This window comes from Mesoplodon mirus (genome assembly GCF_964341445.2).
Source record: "Mesoplodon mirus genome assembly, chromosome: 4".
Taxonomy (NCBI): Eukaryota; Metazoa; Chordata; class Mammalia; order Artiodactyla; family Ziphiidae; genus Mesoplodon; species Mesoplodon mirus.
In genome coordinates, this window is record NC_138979.1 from 143,772,621 (window position 1) to 143,790,563 (window position 17,943).

The following is a 17,943-nucleotide window of genomic DNA, read 5'->3' on the forward strand; positions in this document are numbered from 1 at the left end:
AACAAAACAAAAAACCCCCCAACAACAACAAAACATTTTTTTGGAACCATGTGGAGCTCTGCTGACGACAAACCGGGTTGTTACATCCTGCACCATGGCAGTGTGCTCCAAGTGCTTTCAAGACTCTCTCTAATCCAGTGCCAGTTGGGGAGCCCCTCCAAATTTCTAGACGTCTTCAAGCTCTTAAGGACTTGGTTTTGGAAGAGGAGGCACCCAGGTGCGCTTGTGCGACACCTCCGGATGTGTGCCGAGACCCAGTGACACCGGGAAAGCAAGTGCTCTCATACCCCGAGAGCAAGTTCTTTATTTACAGCCAACTAACCTGGGGAAACTAGGCTAGGCTTGGGAACCTTGACCGCTGTGCTTCCGGGATCCTGCGCAGCCTTCAGCCGCTGGAGAACTCGGCGACCAGGGCTGAGGACCCCGGGCTGTTAAGTTTGGGAAAGGAAGCGAGAAAAAAAAAAATAGAGCTGCTCCTTTAAGAACTTCTTTTCCCTTTTACTCTATGTTTACATAACACCCGGGCGATCCACCGCGGGGCCCGAGCGGGGCGGGGAGGGGACGTGGGCGGCCCCACGCGCCGGGGGAGGGGGCGCCGGGTGGGCAGGGGGGGCTGCGGGCTTCTCGCGGAGGGCCGGGCGGCTCCCACCTGCCCGCGCGCCCGCGGGGCGGCTCAGCGGTCCGGCCCCCGCCCCCCCGCCCCTCCCCCGCCCACTGCCCCCGCCCCTCCCTAGCTTTCTCGCTCTTTCCCTTCCTCCCTCCCGCGGGGCTTCGGTGGCGGCTGCGGCTCAGGCGCTCGGCGCTGGTAGGTCCCCCTGCTGCCTGGTTCCATTTGTTGCCGAGTCCGGCTCGGGGCAGCCGCGCTTCGCGGAGCTCCGGAGAGCCCGGCAGGGCAGCCGCGCAGCCACGACGGAGCAGCCGCGGGATTGGCCGCCCCGCGCACCCTTCGCCGCCGTGCCCTTTCCTGGCGCGCTCACTCCCTTCTCGGGATGGGATTGTAGCGGCGGCGCGGACTCGGCGGGGGTCGCGGCGGAGGCGACGGCGGCGGCCGAGCAGGGCTCCATGTTTTCCCCCGGCCAGGAGGAGCACTGCGCCCTCAACAAGGAGCCGGTGAAATACGGGGAGCTGGTGGTTCTGGGGTGAGTCCGGGGGTCCCCGACCCGGGGAACTTGGGGGCGGGCGGCGAGCGCTCCAGGCTGGGTGGCAGCAGCGCGCCCGCATCCCCGAGCAGGGCCAGCGGGGTGGCTCGGGGGCTCTGTGGGGATCGCCCGGGCGCTTGGGCCGGCGCGAGCCGCTCGGAGGGCTGGGACGGCGCGGGAGGGGAGGCGCGCGCGGGGCGCTGCGGCGGGCACTGGGTTGCGCTATCCGCGCCGAGGACGGTGGCGAAGGAGGTGGCGGATCGCGGTCAGCCCGGGGCGGCGGCGGCGGCTGGGACTGGGGCGACCCCGCGCCCCGCGGGGCTCAGCGTTCGGGGACCAAGTCGTCGGCGGTACCGCAGGGATAGGGGCTCGACTTCTCTGCGCGCCCCGGGCCGGGTAGCGGGGCCTCAGCCAGGGCTGAGGCATCGCCGTCGCAGGCACCACGCGGTGTCCGAGGACACCCCCCCCACCACCACCTTGGCGAAGCTGAGAGGCCCCCGGGGGCCCTCTGACCCCGCTTGCTGTGAGCCCGGGGCCCGGAACTCCAGGCGCGGCACCGCCGGCTCGGCCGCGGCGGGCAGTGGGATCCGCGCGGGGGGCGTCCGCGGGCAGCGCTTTACATATTGTTATGGTGACCGCCACGGGCAGCCGCAGCCCGAGGGCACTGAACTGTCTGTGACTCGGCCGTGAGTGTCCCGGAGTGGGCAGGAACGCCGCTGTCCCCCACCCCGGGCTCCCGGGCACGGGGCCGCATCCCCTTCGTCCCTCGGTCCTGGGATTCGGCCTCGCAGATGTCCTCCAGCGGCGGGGAGCTCGCCAGCCTCACCCGCCTCGACTCCCTCTCCGCTTGTGAAAACCACATTTTGAAGATAGTAATTATCTATAGTCGTTAAACGGCAGCAATTAGAGACTTCATCTACTTCCTGAGTTTCCTTGTGACATTTCTATTGTTTACCCTTAATAAGCCAGGAGAAAGGCTTCGCCGGGATTAAGCAGGGTAAAGTGGGCAGTGAAAGGGGAGCGGAGTGGGGAGGGGAAAGTGCGGGGAAACTCCGGAGAAGGAGCAACTTGGGTTTAGTATTGGAAGAGAAAGGATTATTTTTCCCTTTGGATCTGTCACTCCTGAGAACCCGCGCTTTTGTCCTTCTCTCTTGAAAGACCTGTATTCTTAACATTATGGGTGCTGAAAGGTAGGCTTAGCACACATGCGGAGAGTCATGGGTATGGAAAACCTCAGGGCACTCTGAAAAATGTGTTTTGATAACTGAATACCTTGAAGTAAGTGCCGACTTAAACATAATTTTAAAAAGAAGAATTTTTAAGAGGAGCTTCCAGACACAGCTCAGCTCTAAGTTGTCCAGTCCTCCTTACCTTGTTGCTACAGTATTAGGTGGAATATCATTGGAAATCTCATTACCTATTTAGAAGCTGTTTGCAGTTAAGCATTTTTCTCACCTGCATCTAATTGCACTTAAAAGACAGGTATCAGGAATCACTGGAAGGAGAGAGGAATGGGAGGAAAAAAGCCAGAGTTTAGCTTGTTTTATGTAATCTCAGCCCAGCCTAATTTTGTGCAGTTTGGTTTTGTTTGTGTGGCTGGCTTCAAAGTATGTTTAACATTGTGAACCTGACACGAAAGATTAACTTAGATTAACTTTATTTCATTATTTCCTTTTGAGGAAATCGTTGTTGAGATGTTTCATGAAAGCAGTGTGTGAATGGGCCTGGAGAGGGTTTTGTGTTCACAGCTGGAAGTGCTGGGCATTCCAAAGCCCTGAAAGGGATTTATACCCTGGATTGTCCTAGTATCACAGGCTTACTCTAAAGTAGGCTATGTAAATGCGTTGCCAATTGCATGTGCTCTGTCCTTTAAGAATGCTTTTCCAGGAGACACTTCATATGACAGAGTTGGCACTTACATCAATACTTAGGGCCACTCAGCAGTTATTTGTGCACCCACTATGTGCCAGCACTGTTTAGGTATACCGGCTCCAGCAGTGAACAAGGAGGTTTCATTTTAGTGTGGAGTGGCAGGTGTAAACAGGAGGAAACATGTAAACAAAGGAATAGTAAATGGCAATTTTGGGTGCTGCCAAGTTCTCAGCAGAAGTGGGTTAGCTTGGGAAATGTCTGTTGTAGGCAGGTCTTGCTTCTTTAGCTGGGAGGTCAGGGAAGGTCTCTCTGAGGAAGTGAAAGGTGAGTTGAGACCAGGTTCTGAGAAGATGCTCGTCTGGTTTTTGAATACTTCAGAAGAATTGTGGCCTTTTTCTGTTTTTGAGAGTGGTTTTCTGACTCTAGCGATATTGAACACATTTGAAGAATGCGGGGGAAATGGTGAAAAGGTAGGTAGACTTTAAAGAGACCCTCATTAATCATTATCCTACCCTTAGGACTTGAGACAGGGCTCTCCCTCTTAAAACAGCAGTAACGATCAAATAAAAATTATTATCAGATTTGCATGTCTGATCATCTAGAACATAAATAATGACAGAGAATTCTAGTAGATTTTCTCATTGATAAAATTAACCTTGAGATCTAAAAATGCCCAATATTGATATTGATAGAAGCTTTTTGCTTGTAAAATACAGTGCGTTTTTCATTTAAAAATTAAAAAACTGTTGTGTGGTAGCCCTTTTTGTTCGCTTCTAAATTTCATAGTAAAATGTTGCTAAGAGGTCCTGGAGAGCAGACTGAGGAGCTATATATGTATATGTCTATATCCATATATAGATGCTTCTGCGTCTTTTCGTGCTTTACACAATATTAAGAGAGTTGCCAGCTAGTTAGGATTTTAGTAGGCTCGTCATTTTCTTGGCAGATTGGTAGAATTTCATTATTTCATGATTTCAACCAGTGAATGCATCGTAGCCACAACTCTTTGTCGTGTCCATTATGTAATGGAAGGTAGAGAAAGGGACTGGTCTACCTGTCAGGTCTTTTTTTGCTGTTAATTTTAAACCTGGCTAAAATGTTAAAGTTGGGGAAGTGTGTCAGGATTTGAGAGGCAGTTCGGTATAGTTCGTGAGGGGAGGATGAACCAGCAGTCAGGAGACCTGGATTGAATTCCTTTCTAGCCCACTGGCTTTGTGATAGTGGCTTAGTCCCTTACCCTCTCTCTGTTTCTTTAGAAATAATGAAATATGATTGGATTAGGTAGTTGTCAAGGACCTTTCTGGTTTATACCCTGTCATATTGTTCATTGGCTGAAATGTTGAAAACATATAGTTAACATAGTCTAGGTAGCCCAGCATGTGTTGATTTTGTATATTCTTAAGGTGAAGGTGTTAGAATTCGAATGGGAACTGTGTTTTAATAGCAGAAAAGATTGATGCTGTGATTACTTTTTTGGAAGTAGAGATGTGCAAAACAGGCATTTTTTAAAGTTGTAATGGTATACGTATATTTTGGTACATTGGTGTTAGGTTGTACATGGGGGTGTTCAAAATTTGGTAAAACTTTCTGTTCCAGGTTTAAGGAAGGCAGTGATGTTTTTTTTTTTTTTTTCCTAAAGCAGAGGATGCTCTTTTATTTTATTTATTTACTTATGGCTGTGCTGGGTCTTCATTTCTGTGCGAGGGCTTTCTCTAGTTGTGGCAAGTGGGGGCCACTCTTCATCGCGGTGCGCGGGCCTCTCTTGTTGCGGAGCACAGGCTCCAGACGCGCAGGCTCGGTAATTGTGGCTCATGGGCCCAGTCGCTCTGCGGCATGTGGGATCTTCCCAGACCAGGGCTCGAACCCGTGTCCCCTGCACTGGCAGGCAGATTCTCAACCACTGCGCCACCAGGGAAGCCCCAGCAGTGATGTTTTGAAATTAAGCTCAGTGGGCTGAAGTAATCAACATAAGGAAGAGATAATCTGATGCTGAAATTTTAGAACTGAAAGGGCCCTAAGACGTCATGGTACATGTTCAGCTCTTTAATTTTACTGATGAAGCAACTGAGGCTTCCGGAAGGAAGGGGATTTGTTCATGTTCCTAGTTGAGCTGGATCACTACACTGCCGGGTCACTGTTTCCCCACTTCAGGGCAGAGTCCAGCAGTGCTGTTAGCAGAGTCCAGTCAGTTCCTCAAAGCTTCAATTTTTCTTGTAATTTGCATGAGGGGAGCTGAATCTCTTTCTGGATTCAATTTAAAGCATGCAGCTCTCTTGCTGACTAATGGCCCATCATGGTTTCTGGAAAAATATTGCTTATTCTTAGTTCCCCTCACCTCACAGTTGAATGGATAATGCATTTTGCAAGACTTTCTTTTTCATTTGATGATTCGCAAAATGTATTTTTATTGGCTCTCTCATCCAAAGGTTTTTAACCTAGGGTCCACAGATGGAATCCAGGGAGCCCTTGAATTTAGATGGGGAAAAATCATCTTTATTTTTACTGTATTCAAACTGAGATTTAGCATTTCACTCCATTATGTGTATAGGCAACAGATAGACCTGCTGCTAGATTTGTTAATACATTAATCCAGAAGTACATATATTATTGTATCACAACTTAAAACTATCTTGAGAACCAAGTATAATTGATTCTATTTTTAATCCTTTGTATTGTATTTTATGCATTTAAAAATATTTTTCTGGACTTCCCTGGTGGCACGGTGGTTAAGAATCCTCCTGCCAATGCAGGAGACACTGGTTCGAGCCCTGGTCCGGGAAGATCCCACATGCCGCGGAGCAACTAAGCCCGTGCGCCACAACTACTGAGCCTGTGCTCTAGAGCCCGCGAGCCACAACAACTGAGCTCATGAGCCACAACTACTGAAGCCCACATGCCTAGAGCCCGTGCTCCTCAACAAGAGAAGCCACCACAATGAGAAGCCTGCGCACCGCAACGAAGAGCAGCCCCCGCTCGTCGCAGCTAGAGAAAGCCCATGCGCAGCAATGAGGATCCGACGCAGCCAAAAATAAATAAATAAATTTATTAAAAAATATTTTTTCTGAAAAGGGCTCAGTATACTTTACCAGACTGCCAAAAGGATCCTTCGCGCAAAAAAGGATTAAAAATTTCTACAGATATGACTCAAAAATATTGTAATTGAAACTGACCAAGATCTACAAACGGCTAAAGGCCAGGGGTACGTGCCTATTTCCCTTTGGATTGTGTAGCATTTTATCAGGTAAGACAAAGAGGACTGTTGCTGGAAGAGTTTATGGTCTTTATTTTTTGAAACAAGCAGCTCTGATTTCTAGATGCCCATTTTTGTCTTAACCTTGGCATTTTGCCTTGACCCCTCCCCTTGGTAGTAATAAGAAACCTTAAAATACATCCTAACACTTTTCCTTTTCTCATCGTCCTCTCTAAATTGGGCCCAGACATCAAACACTAGTGTCCTTTATAGACTAAAAGGTCTTTGAACTTAAAAAAAAAGAAAGCAAAACAAAATCTTTGCTGTCACTCAGCGTGTAGGGTGATCTGTAGAGCTCAGCTCTGTTTGTGTGGATGGAGTGTCTACTTCTGTAGGCTATTAAGGGTCATGATGTGACTGGCTTTGGGTTGCTATATTTTCCTTTACTAACTTTAGCCTTGTTTGGAGTATGTGGCTGTCTGTGTGGTTTCTTGTCTGGCTCTCTCAGATTTATTTGTTTCTCTCTTTAACACACCAAGCCTGAAACCTTCATTAGGACTTTTCGTTTTCAGTTGTATTTCATCATATGATCAATATTTGGGGATGCTTTAGGTAAACAAAAGTAAAACCAGGTTGATACAGGTTCCAGCACCTTTACCAAAACATATTTTATCAAAAGGATAAAACATGTACACAGAAAAGACCAAAAAACCAAAAACATGCCAGTTGCTGTATTTGAGGGAGACCAGTCACATTGTCACATTGAGGCAGTGGGTTTCTGTCTGTCGTGTGGGGATCAGCAAGGTGGGGCCGTAGATTGTCTTTGGAATGGAGACGGTAGCTCTTGATGGAGCTCCTTGGTATGGGAGAAAAATAACCGAAAAGGAATTTCTGACATCTTTTGATTTAACTAAGGGTTTCCCCTGGGGTGAGCAGAATCTATAAGAAGAAAGTCAGTCGAGGGTAAGAATGATTCTGTTAATAGTTCTTATTGAGCTTACTGTCACTTTTATCTTCTGGAAAATAAAAATAACGAGAGCAGAAAGTGCTTCATACTTGTTAGCTTTGTCTAAATCAGCTGTTCTCAGCCACCTTAATATGTGATGATCAGTTTTGAGGTGCAAGGCCGGTAATTTATGACACGTAATAAAGCGTGGATCTTTCAAATGATTCCAAAATGTCCGGTTAATAACGTGATTTTACCCACTCGCATCTGCTGTGTTTTCCCAAGTGGGAGAGAAAGGGGTGGAGTTACATCAGGCAAGCCAGGAATTTATTCATTCAACAAATATTTATTGGGATTGTGCTCTTCCAGGCATGGGGGATACAGCAAGACAAGGCAGACACGTGAATTGCTGTCTTATTCTTGTCACAGCCCTTTAGGGAACAGCTAGTACAAATACACAGTTCATTTATTTATTCTACAAATATTTGAGCATCTGCTACGTGTCGGATGCTGTCCTTGGCACTAAGGGATGTAGTGGTGAACAAGACAGGTATCATCTCTGCCGCTGTGGATCCTGCATAGAAAGCAGTTTAGAGTATAAGCTGTGATGGGCGGCGCATTAACAGGGTCACCTAACCATGTGGCAGGATGAGAAGGGGTTAGCCAGGTGGAGGTAGAGGGAAAGATTGCTCTAGGAGGAGGAGTATTCTAAGACCCAGAGGTGAGCACACATGCTCCTTTGAGGAATGGAGAAAAGCCCCGAATGACTAGAAGAGAGTGGTTGGAATAGATAATGTGAGAGATGAGGGTGGGAGGGCAGTTCCAGCAGGATTCGGGACTTTATCCTAAAGGCTTGGGAGACTGTAGCTGGATTTTCAGCTCTGAAACTTGGAGTGGAGAAAGCACTTCTGCAAAGAGGGCTGCAGCAGCGCGGGTGGAAGGAGAAGCCCAGGCAGAGAGGGACCGGGGCGTATTGGGAGTCAGCTGCTGTCTGGGTTCCAGTTTCTGGTTCCTGTCCCTCATGAGATCCAGTTGCACCCACTGTCCATGGTTGCAAGTGACCAGCCACTCATTCAGTGACTCAAAAATACTGACTGAGGACCAGCACTGCCCCAGACACTGGGCTGCATACAGTAGGAGTGAGACAGACAGCCCCGCCTGCAGGGAGCTCACCTGTGAGTGGGAGAGATGGGTGGTGCAAATGAGTCAGCATGCAGGTAGATGCAGCATTTAATTTCAGAGAGTGTCAGGAGGAAGATGAAGCAGGATAAGGGGAAGAGAGTGCTTGTTGTGGGGGTGGGGGGGGCTAGCCAGGTCAAGTGCTGGGGATAAGGTAGTGGGGGCCCTTGTAGACAGGAAAGTCGGGAAACTTTTCTGAGAAAGTAACCCTGTATCCTCTGAGAGCCCCCCATCTTTTTCAGTTTTATTTACTTTTTTCCGGTTTAAGCCACCCTGAGTGGGTTTCACTCTTACGGCCAAAGGATTCCGAGTATTCTATTAGTTAAGGAGGCAAAGTATGTAAACCACTTACCAAAGGGAAAATAGAAGTGCAAACAAGCAGAAGGACATACTTTTAACGTCCCTAGACACACGCAAGGTTCAGTCCGCTGCGCTGCTCGCCACGTGCCCAGGGTGGTAATTGCATTCCACTAGAGCTCATTGAGAAGATCTGCTCGTCCCTCTAAGAAGAGTTTACCCTTTGAGGACAAGGGGTGACTTCTACCCCCCTTGGAGTGCGAGGTACGCCTTTTCAGGTGCATAGGAGGTTGGGTTTCCCTGGCACACTGCAGCGCCCTGCTCAGCTCAGAGGTGTCTCTGGGGCTCGGTGACTGTTTCTCGATTTGGAAGGAACGCAGATTCTGGTTCTGTAGCACAGGTGCAGTTTTGTAAACAGTCCTCCCAACCTTAAGGGCCCAAGTTAAAGGCTCCCTGCGATACTAAACATGTACTTTACTGACATCAGATATTCCTGTTTCAACTTTTGTTTTTCTTTTTGTCAGTCACCTAACAGTCATTTTGTCACCTGCAGAAAGCTCTGCCTTGAAGGGAAGCAGGCCATCTGTTCCCATTCCACCAGCTGCTCGGAGCCGCGTCGCAGTGCGCTAGGGTGGTGCTGGAAGGCCGCGGTCATTAGTGCCTACTAATGACTAACACGGCTGGGGGGTACAAGCCTCTTGGATGACAGACCTAATAAATATGCATTAGGGGTATTTTCAGCAGCAGGTTTAAGACTACTGCAAGTCATTTTCGATGGAGGTTTTATTTCCAGCCATCCACGTAATGCTTCTCACTCGCAAACACTTAACTCCGTTCGTACCCTGCTTCTCCTGCTCTGTGTTTAGGATAAGAATCATTATTTCAAGCTCCGTGCTCCCATTCTAATTAGTACTGGTTTAGCAGAATCCAACCAAAGCAGGCAGTTGTGTGTTTGGCTTCCAGGCTGTGGGTATGAAACGGCTGTTTACTATTACCAAGTCCCTTCGAGGAGCCCCCGAGGCCCCTCCTCCTTTCCGGTCCATACCTGGCCTTCTCGTGCTTCCTGCTACACAGTTGTGGAGCGCTCTAATTATAATCAGAACTTGTGATGGGTGAGCAGTGAGGGTTTTCTGGAGCGCTCGATTGATGAATCGATGACCTTGAGGAAAGGCCCTTTTTGCACAAGGACCACAAACACAAAGAAGTGTGCTTCTTGCCGGATCCCAGAAACTCACAGACTGGGTCCTTGCTGTGGTACTTGAGACTGCATTAGGGTTTGGGCGCTTTTGTTTTTACATGCTCTTCGGTAGAATTCAGAATGGAGTCTGTAGTTTTGCTCTATGGCTATTTGTATAGGGTATGCAGGAGAGCTATTGGAGCAAACAGATAACTGTACTCTGCGTGTCAGCAGTTTATGCTTCTCAACATAAACTGCTTGAGAACTATTTTCACATTCTTGAACTATTTTCACATAATAAGCATTCAGTTGTTTGACTTTGTAAACCATTCAGTGAGAGAGTTCTATCTAAAGGCCATGTATTGAGGTGGACATTACCCAACTTTCCCAACAGGATTTGCAGCCAGTTGGAGATCAGATAAGAGAATTTAGGGTTTTAACTTAGTCCCACATTCTTCCTCTGTCATCTTCAAATACAGCCAGCGTGCTGGACCTCTCTCAGGAGGTGAATCCCTTCCCCTTGCATCTGAGCTAGTTTTCTGATTTGCTTTGACCAGTCTTTGTGACAGAGGTCTGTGACTTTTGGATGTTGCCTTAAGGGGTGTTGTAGCTTCTGTTTTTGTTCTCTATATTAGTCTGCTGGGGCTGCCATGACAAAATACCACAGGCTAGGTGGCTTAAACAACAGAAACTTATTTTCTCATAGTTTTGGAGGCTGGAAGCCCAAGATCAAGGTGTTGGCATGTTGGGTTTCTCCTGAGGCCTCTCTCCTTGGCTTGTAGATGGCTGTCTCTCTCTGTGTCCTCAAGTGGCTTTTTCTGTGTGGGTGCCCATCCCTGGTGGTCCTTCCTTTTCTTATAAGGACACCAATCATTGGATTAGGGCCCACCCATGTGACCTAATTTAACCTTAACTACCTCTTTCAAGACCCTGTCTCCAAATACATTCACATTCTGAAGTGTACTGAGGGCTAGGACTTCAACATATAAATTCAGTCCTCAACATCTTCTTAGAAGGCAGGTGCCGTATAAAGACGTCTGACTACCCTGCTGGAGAGGGTGGCCCTGGTGGGTGAGAGATTACAAAAGGAGAGGAGGCCTGGTCATCCCCCAGCCATTCCAGCCACCCAGCTGAGGCAGCTGGCCTGTGAGTGAAGCCATGGTGGCTTCTTGGTCCATCAAGCTGCCCTAGGCCACACTGCATGGAGCAGAGGTGAGCCCTTTCCTTCTAGTTCTGCTGAATTAACGAATTCTGAGTGCCAGTTGTCCTTTGAAGCCATTATGTTTGGGGGTGGTTTGTTACACAGCAGTAGACAACTGAAACACCACAGTATTACATTTGCATGTGGTTCAGTTGTCAGATCTGACAGACTAAGAGGAAATAGTTCACTGAGTTTTTGTTTCTTTCAGGTTATTGATTATTTTAATAAGCACAATTTCAGCCTTTTAGATGAGTTATTCCAAACATGAAGTACCGTATGGCCTGAAAACCTTAGCTAACAAAAGCAGTTGTGGAATAACCTTATCATGTATAAGTCATCTATGATCTCTTTGCGTTCATTAATCTCCATAATCAGTATTACCTCCTGAAATTCATTGAGAGCAGGCAGTTGAAGAATGGCCCGGCTGAGCTGAGAACCATGCTTCTGGAAGACTGGAGCATAAGCAGCTTTAAGCCAGGACAGCTAGTGCATGATGCTGATTTTCAGCCTTTTAAAGGCCACCCAACGTGAAATAATAGTACTAACAGAGGTTTGAGGAGGGGAGGTCATCTATACTAGCATCGTGCAAGTACAGGGCGATGAAGAGCTCATTCGTGTGGGTTGTACCTGTCTGTGACTGTCGGCGGTAGGAAGGAGGTACAGTTCCTGAAATACTTCCCAGGTCTCATTTACCCCATGGAGCCAAGTTATGTGCTGGGTAGGAAGCAAGCAAAGGCAGAAGGTGGCTCTGGCGTGGTGAAGGCTGGGCTGGGCCAGTGTTTTCCTTCCAGAAGGAGACAGTTGTGACAACAGCCGAGCTGCCAGCCACGTGCATGGTCCTCGGGGTGCAGAGAAAGAACTACAGGTGTAGATTCTGCCAGCGGCTGCCTTCAAACTGAGCACCGTGCCGAAAAAAGGATTCCTGTAGTAGCTGAAGTGAATGGAATGTCTTCAAATTCCCCACATTCTGTTTGGGAAGTTTTAACATTTGACGTTTTTAATCAGAAGGACTGAAACATGTTAAATGAAAACTTTTGCATTCAAAATTTGTAAACTAAGTGTAAAAGAAACTTAAATACACTCCCAAATGGTGTATTTTGTAAGTTTGTAGCTTTTATAATTTTGGAGATTTTAAAGCTTAAAACTACACTAGAATCTTTGGGATACCAAATATATAGGTAGATATATGTTACTGCACATGTATTCTGTATGGTCATATTTAATTAAATGTGGGATTCACTGTACATACTAGAAATTAGTCAGTATCTAAACATATGCAGTAAACTTTAAACCACTCAGTACGTGTGAGGTGATTGCTGTTATGGTTGCTGTTTTGGTGATGCCGATGATCTCACATTTAGGAACCCACTTAAGGAAATGCCCTCCAGGGGCCTACATCTAAGGGCAAGACAAATAACTAAGCAACAAATCATACATGGTGTTGAGGAGGGGTGGATGGAGGGTGCCGTTATTTCAGGTGCACTGCGTGCCAGGTTCTTTTGTTTTTTCTTAATCAGTCCCAGGAGTTAGATTTCATTATTTGGGACATGAGGCCTCAGTTCAGGTAACTCATCTTGTCAGTGGCAGGGCCTGATTGAAAGGTAGGTTTGTATTGCTGTGAAGCCTGAGTCTTTCCACCAGGGTGAAGGTCAAAGGCACGTGTATTGCTAGGAGCTTGGGAAAATATCCTGGAGAAGGCAGCCCTTGAGCAGAGTTTTAAAAGGTGGCCTGAATTTTTATAGAGCAGTAGTAGGAAAGGTGTGGGGTTTAGGAACTTTGAAGGATTTGGCTGGAGGCTGAAGTGCTTGGGGAAGGAGATGAAGTTGGAGTGTCATCAGCTGGTTGGCATCTACTGGCACTGGGGATACAGAGGGTAATAACACAGTGGTCCCTGCCTTCCTGGAGCTTATCGTCCATCAGGAAAGAGGGACTTTAAGCAGATTAAGCTGGCCAGGTGCTGCCATGAGGTACAGGGCTTTATGAGGGTATACTGTAGGGGTTGGAACTTGTTTTTGTGCAGAGGGAAGGATCCCATTTAAGCTGAGATGGAAAGGCTGAGTAGGAATTAGCTGAGGGTCACAAGGGAAAGAGCAGTGTGCGTAGAAGCCGAGGTGCTGAGAGACATCAGTGAGTTTGGAAATTGCGGGGTTGGAGGGCCAGTGTAATGAAACTTGGAAGGGAAGGCAGCATGGACCCTGTAATGATATAGGCCGCCAGGATTGGGAAGCCTTGACAGCATTTCGAGGAGTTTTTCCATATGGAGATAGCAGGCACATTTCAGCTTTCTGATCCACAGGTTGGATCTTCTTTGAAATCCCCAGATGGGTCTGCGTTTCCTCTTTCGTAGTTTATTTCCCCCTACCTTTGTCTCCCTTCCCCACCAAGGGACAGTGGCTTGTGCTGGGAAGAGCCCTCTCCGGAGAGATGGCCGTGGGGGAAGAAAGCCATCACTCGTTCACTCAGTAGCATATTTTGGAAACTTGTGCTGGAGCCGACGGGTATTTTGGGGTCAGACCCCACCCAGGAGGGCAGTCAGGGATCAAAGAACCTTTACACACTCAGCCAGCTATCCTCTAGAGCCTCGCTTTCCCCAAATGCCCAATAGATGGCATCCCACATGCATTGTCCCCTGGGCAGAGAGGACCTGCAGCCCCACAGCCCTCCTCCCCCTGCTCCGAGGAAGCCGAGTGTGCAAATCATCCAGTGACTCGCCCTTAGGGAGGAATACTGGGTGCCCCTCCTGGCTGTTAGTGAAGCCCAGGGTCTGGACTGTCTCTGGCTGAGCTGGACCAGCGGCAGAAGTGTGGGCCCGGGACCACACTGCCCACAGGCCAGTGTCTCTGGTTGCTCGGAGAGCAGGGCAGAGTAGACTCGTATTCTTGCGAGGTTGGCAGTTTCTTCGGGGTCTCTGATCACTGGCCTGCTCGCTCCTGGCTCCCGTCTCGACGTCTACCTTGTTCTCATTGCCTTCCCTCCTTTTGAAGTGAAGTGGAGGTCCCTGGTCAGACGCCTGCAGTTTGAAATCATCCTTCAAGAGGGAGCATTGGGATTGGAGCTTTTTATCTTTTTTTTTTTTTTTTCTGGAAGGATGAGGAAATTCCAGCTCGGCTGCTGCTGCTTAGCAGCTGGGTTCTTTCTCTCTTTGGGGGAGGCGCACCCAGGGCTGGCGCATGGGTGGCGGTGACGGTGTCTTGCTCTTAACCAGGTCCTGTGCAGAGCCGCTCGCGTCCGACCTCTTTAAGTTCTGACCGGGGGAGGTGGGTACTATCCCTCACCGTGTTATAGATGAGGAACTTGAGCCACGCGTGGGGTTGAGAAGCTCGCGCAGAATCGCTGGACTATATTATGTGGCTGAGCTCTGATTCGAACCCATGCCTTTCTCACTCCCGCACCCTCGTCCTCAGGTCCTGCCTCTACTCTATGTCTGGGCAGTTTTGTACCTTTACGTTTATTTTTTAGCCAAACCCTTTCCATACCGGGTATTCTTTTTAAACACAGTGACACAAAACTTGACTCGTTTATGTAGTTACTAGTGAGGTTGAATTTTGTTTTAAATGTTTCCAGCTTACGTGAACTTTTGAGGCGAGATGGAAATTGCCTACATATGTGCTTTGCCCACTTAGGCATTGCGCCTACTTACGTGTTTTCAAAAAAATCAAATATATGATCTCCAGAGAATAAAAACACGAATCCTCCTCCTATCTGCCTTCTTATACCTGAATATATTACAGTTAAACTAATGCTTCAAGGAAGAGCTGCTTTTATAAATCCAAAATAATTCAAAGTTCATTTTCTCTAGTTTCAAAGCCAATTCATTGAGTTATTTTTCTAATCTTTAATCTCGTTAGTTGTGGCATGCAGCCCTGAAATCTTTTTTTCTTTTGGCGTTGTCTGTGATGACTTAGGCTCGAGTTTGTGTTTTGTTTACAGCTTGGAAAAGGAGCTGCAAGCCCTTCTCTTCTCGAGTGAAGGTCTGCCTTTGCCTGGGTTCTCACGTCCCTGTGTGTTGATTTTTTTCCTTTCTTGTCTCTTGATCTTCCTGTTAGTGTCGACTAAGGGGAAAGACCTTCCCCACTCCCTCCATCTCCTCCCTGACAGTCCTTAGTACGACCTGTCGCAGCAGCGGCACTGGTTTAGTTAATCCGAAAACCAGAGGCCAACAGCAGGCCAGGAAAAGTGCCTTTTATTTGCTTATTCTGAGTGTTAACTTAGACCAGATGCCAATTAAGGCTTTGATGAAACTGTTGACTTAGACCCTTCAGGAAGCTGGTGTAACTTTATGTTGTACAGTTTCGACCTTCCTGTGAGGGCAGTTAAGCCTTTTCGGTTACAGATGTGGTGAGATGCACACGACCCAGGGTTTCTAAAAAAAGGTCCTTGACAAAGAGGTGTCCTTAGATATCAGATGGTAAAATAGCAAAGGACAAATATAGCCTCTTGATAAGCAATGTTAGATGTTATATGGGGGAAAAGCAGAGACTTGGAAGCTCTGCAGGGAAGTAATTCAATCAGGAGGTTCTGATAATGTAATAAACTACACACAAGGTGAAACTTGAGTGGTTTACGCACTAGAATGACCTTCAATTGAATTATTGTCTTATAACAGTTGTCTGCCCATGTACTACTGTTTTAAACATTAAAAAATAGCACAACTCATCTTTTCCCCAGATGGGAGAGAAAAGACACAAATCTTCATCCCCTTAATAATTTGTGTGCCCTCCTCCCACCCTGCAGCCCCACTTCCCATGACTGTCAAAGCTCATGTTTTGGGTTTATTAGTTGGAAATCCTGTCCCTGATATTTAAGCGTACAGAGTCCGTGTTGGATAAGAAATACCACTGCTCCTTGCGTGTGCCGAGGAGTACAGTTTAGCCGGGGTGGTGAGCCTGCAGGCTTCCTTAGCTCCCAGGGGACCCCCTGGAAGAGAAGACGTTCTCCCCTTCACCCGTTCTTCAGGGGCGGCTTCTTCTGTTGGTAGTGCGGAGGTCCCAGCGGGGCTTTCCCCTGCGTGCCTTCTCCTGGCTGCTGTACCATCTACTGACTGCAGGAGGCAGTAAGAACTCCGGGTCCCATGCTGAGTGTGAGAGGCCTGCCAGGGCGCCCCGCCCCTGCCAGGTGTTCAATTTCCTCAGGCCTCAGAGAAGGTGATGTCACTGTCCTTGGAGAAATGGGGAAGTGGAGATGCCTGGAGATTGAGCTTCGCCTAGGAGCCTGCACAGTTAGTAAAGGATTTGCAAGCTCAGGAAATTTGAATCCAGGTCTCTCAGGTTCTAAAGCTTATGCATATTGGACTTCTCAGAGCCTATACATCTTATGTCGTTATCAGTAATGCCTTTTGATAGCGTTCTGAGGGGTGGAACGCTTAATGTTTGGCATTAGATTCTGAAGTTGGGATTATAACAATAGAAAGGCTGGCGATTCCCCTCTGAACCAGCCGGGCTGGGGTACACAATGGTGTAGGCGACAGCCCCGTGGGGATCCGACCTTTTCTCACTGCTTGATGGCTTGTCCTCTTACACTTCCCTTTATGTTCCTCTCCTTCAGGGCCACGGGAAGGGTCAGAGGATGCCTGCCCCTGTTTTTCCTGTTGCCTCCATTCAGATTAGATTCAGACAATAGAGCTGCACTCCCTCAGGAGAAGGGCTCTCCATAGCCCTTAACTCTCAGTTGAAATGAATCTTTCTCTGATCTAATTGGGACTTTTTTTATACACTTGAATCCTCATCCATGTTAGTTACCATAAATCACGTACTCTTCCATTTTTCTTGTGTAATTATTTCACCCCAATTTCTTTTAGGGTTAAACCAGTTTTATTTACTTTATTTTTTTAACATCTTTATTAGAGTATAGTTGCTTTACAATGCTGTGTTAGTTTCTGCTGTACAACAAAGTGAATCAGCTGTACATATACATACATCCCCGTATCTCCTCCCTCTTGCGTCTACCTGGAACCCTCCCTATCCCACCCCTCTAGGTGGTCACAAAGCACCGAGCTGATCTCCCTGTGCTATGCGGCTGCTTCCCACTAGCTATCTATTGTACGTTTGGTAGTGTATATAAGTCCATGCCACTCTCTCACTTCGTCGCAGCTTACCCTTCCCCCTCCCCGTGTCCTCAAGTCCTAAACCAGTTTTAAGTTGTGTGTCAGATTCTTGTAACTTTTAGAGGTTAGCACTAATCATTGACACTAATCATTTAGCTTTCGTCCACTGATAAATTTGTAAATGGAATTTTTTTAAGGCAGACCATTTATATTCAGGTAATATGGAATTAACTTAAAAAGCTGTATGCTGAGAAAATGATATATAGAGAATATTAATGAAAATTTTGGAAGAAGGAAGAAAAATGCTAATCATGCTGTTATTTTCATTTTTTGAACATTCACTTCTAGTATCGTCTCTGCTGAAAAATATTTTATATACTTCATTTATACATAGTATATGTGCTGCTTTTTAAAGTATTAACTAACTGACCTTCATTTTAAGAGAATTTAATTAACATTAGAAAGACATTTAAAGTAAGCTAAACATATTTTTTTTTTTTTTTTCGCGGTATGCGGGCCTCTCACTGTTGTGGCCTCTCCCGTTGCGGAGCACAGGCTCCGGATGCGCAGGCCCAGCGGCCATGGCTCACGGGACCAGCCGCTCCGCGGCATATGGGATCCTCCCAGACCGGGGCACGAACCCGTATCCCCTGCATTGGCAGGCGGACTCTCAACCACTGCGCCACCAGGGAGGCCCAGCTAAACATATTTTTTTATCAGAGTAGATACGTGTGAATAGATAATCTAACACAAATTCTGCTTTTTTTTTTTTTCGTTTTTTTTTAGGTGGGTTTGCAGTATTAGAATTGCCATGTGATTTCTAAGGTCTCTGTTCTAACAGGATACATCGGAGGAGGAGAAATACAGGGTTATTCTAGCCATTGTTTGAGGACTTTAAA

At 47.4% G+C, this 17,943-nt stretch overlaps 1 protein-coding gene across 1 annotated transcript in view; it reads left to right on the top strand.

Annotated features, from left to right (window-relative positions):
• The first annotated feature begins 963 nt into the window (after positions 1-963).
• PELI2 (pellino E3 ubiquitin protein ligase family member 2) overlaps positions 964-17,943 on the top strand; it is a 209,502-nt gene continuing 192,522 nt past the window's right edge. The window contains exon 1 of the mRNA XM_082619461.1: positions 964-1,139. Within this exon, the coding sequence (XP_082475587.1) occupies positions 1,063-1,139 (77 nt within the window). The 5' untranslated portion in view covers positions 964-1,062. The remainder of the gene's footprint in view (positions 1,140-17,943) is intronic.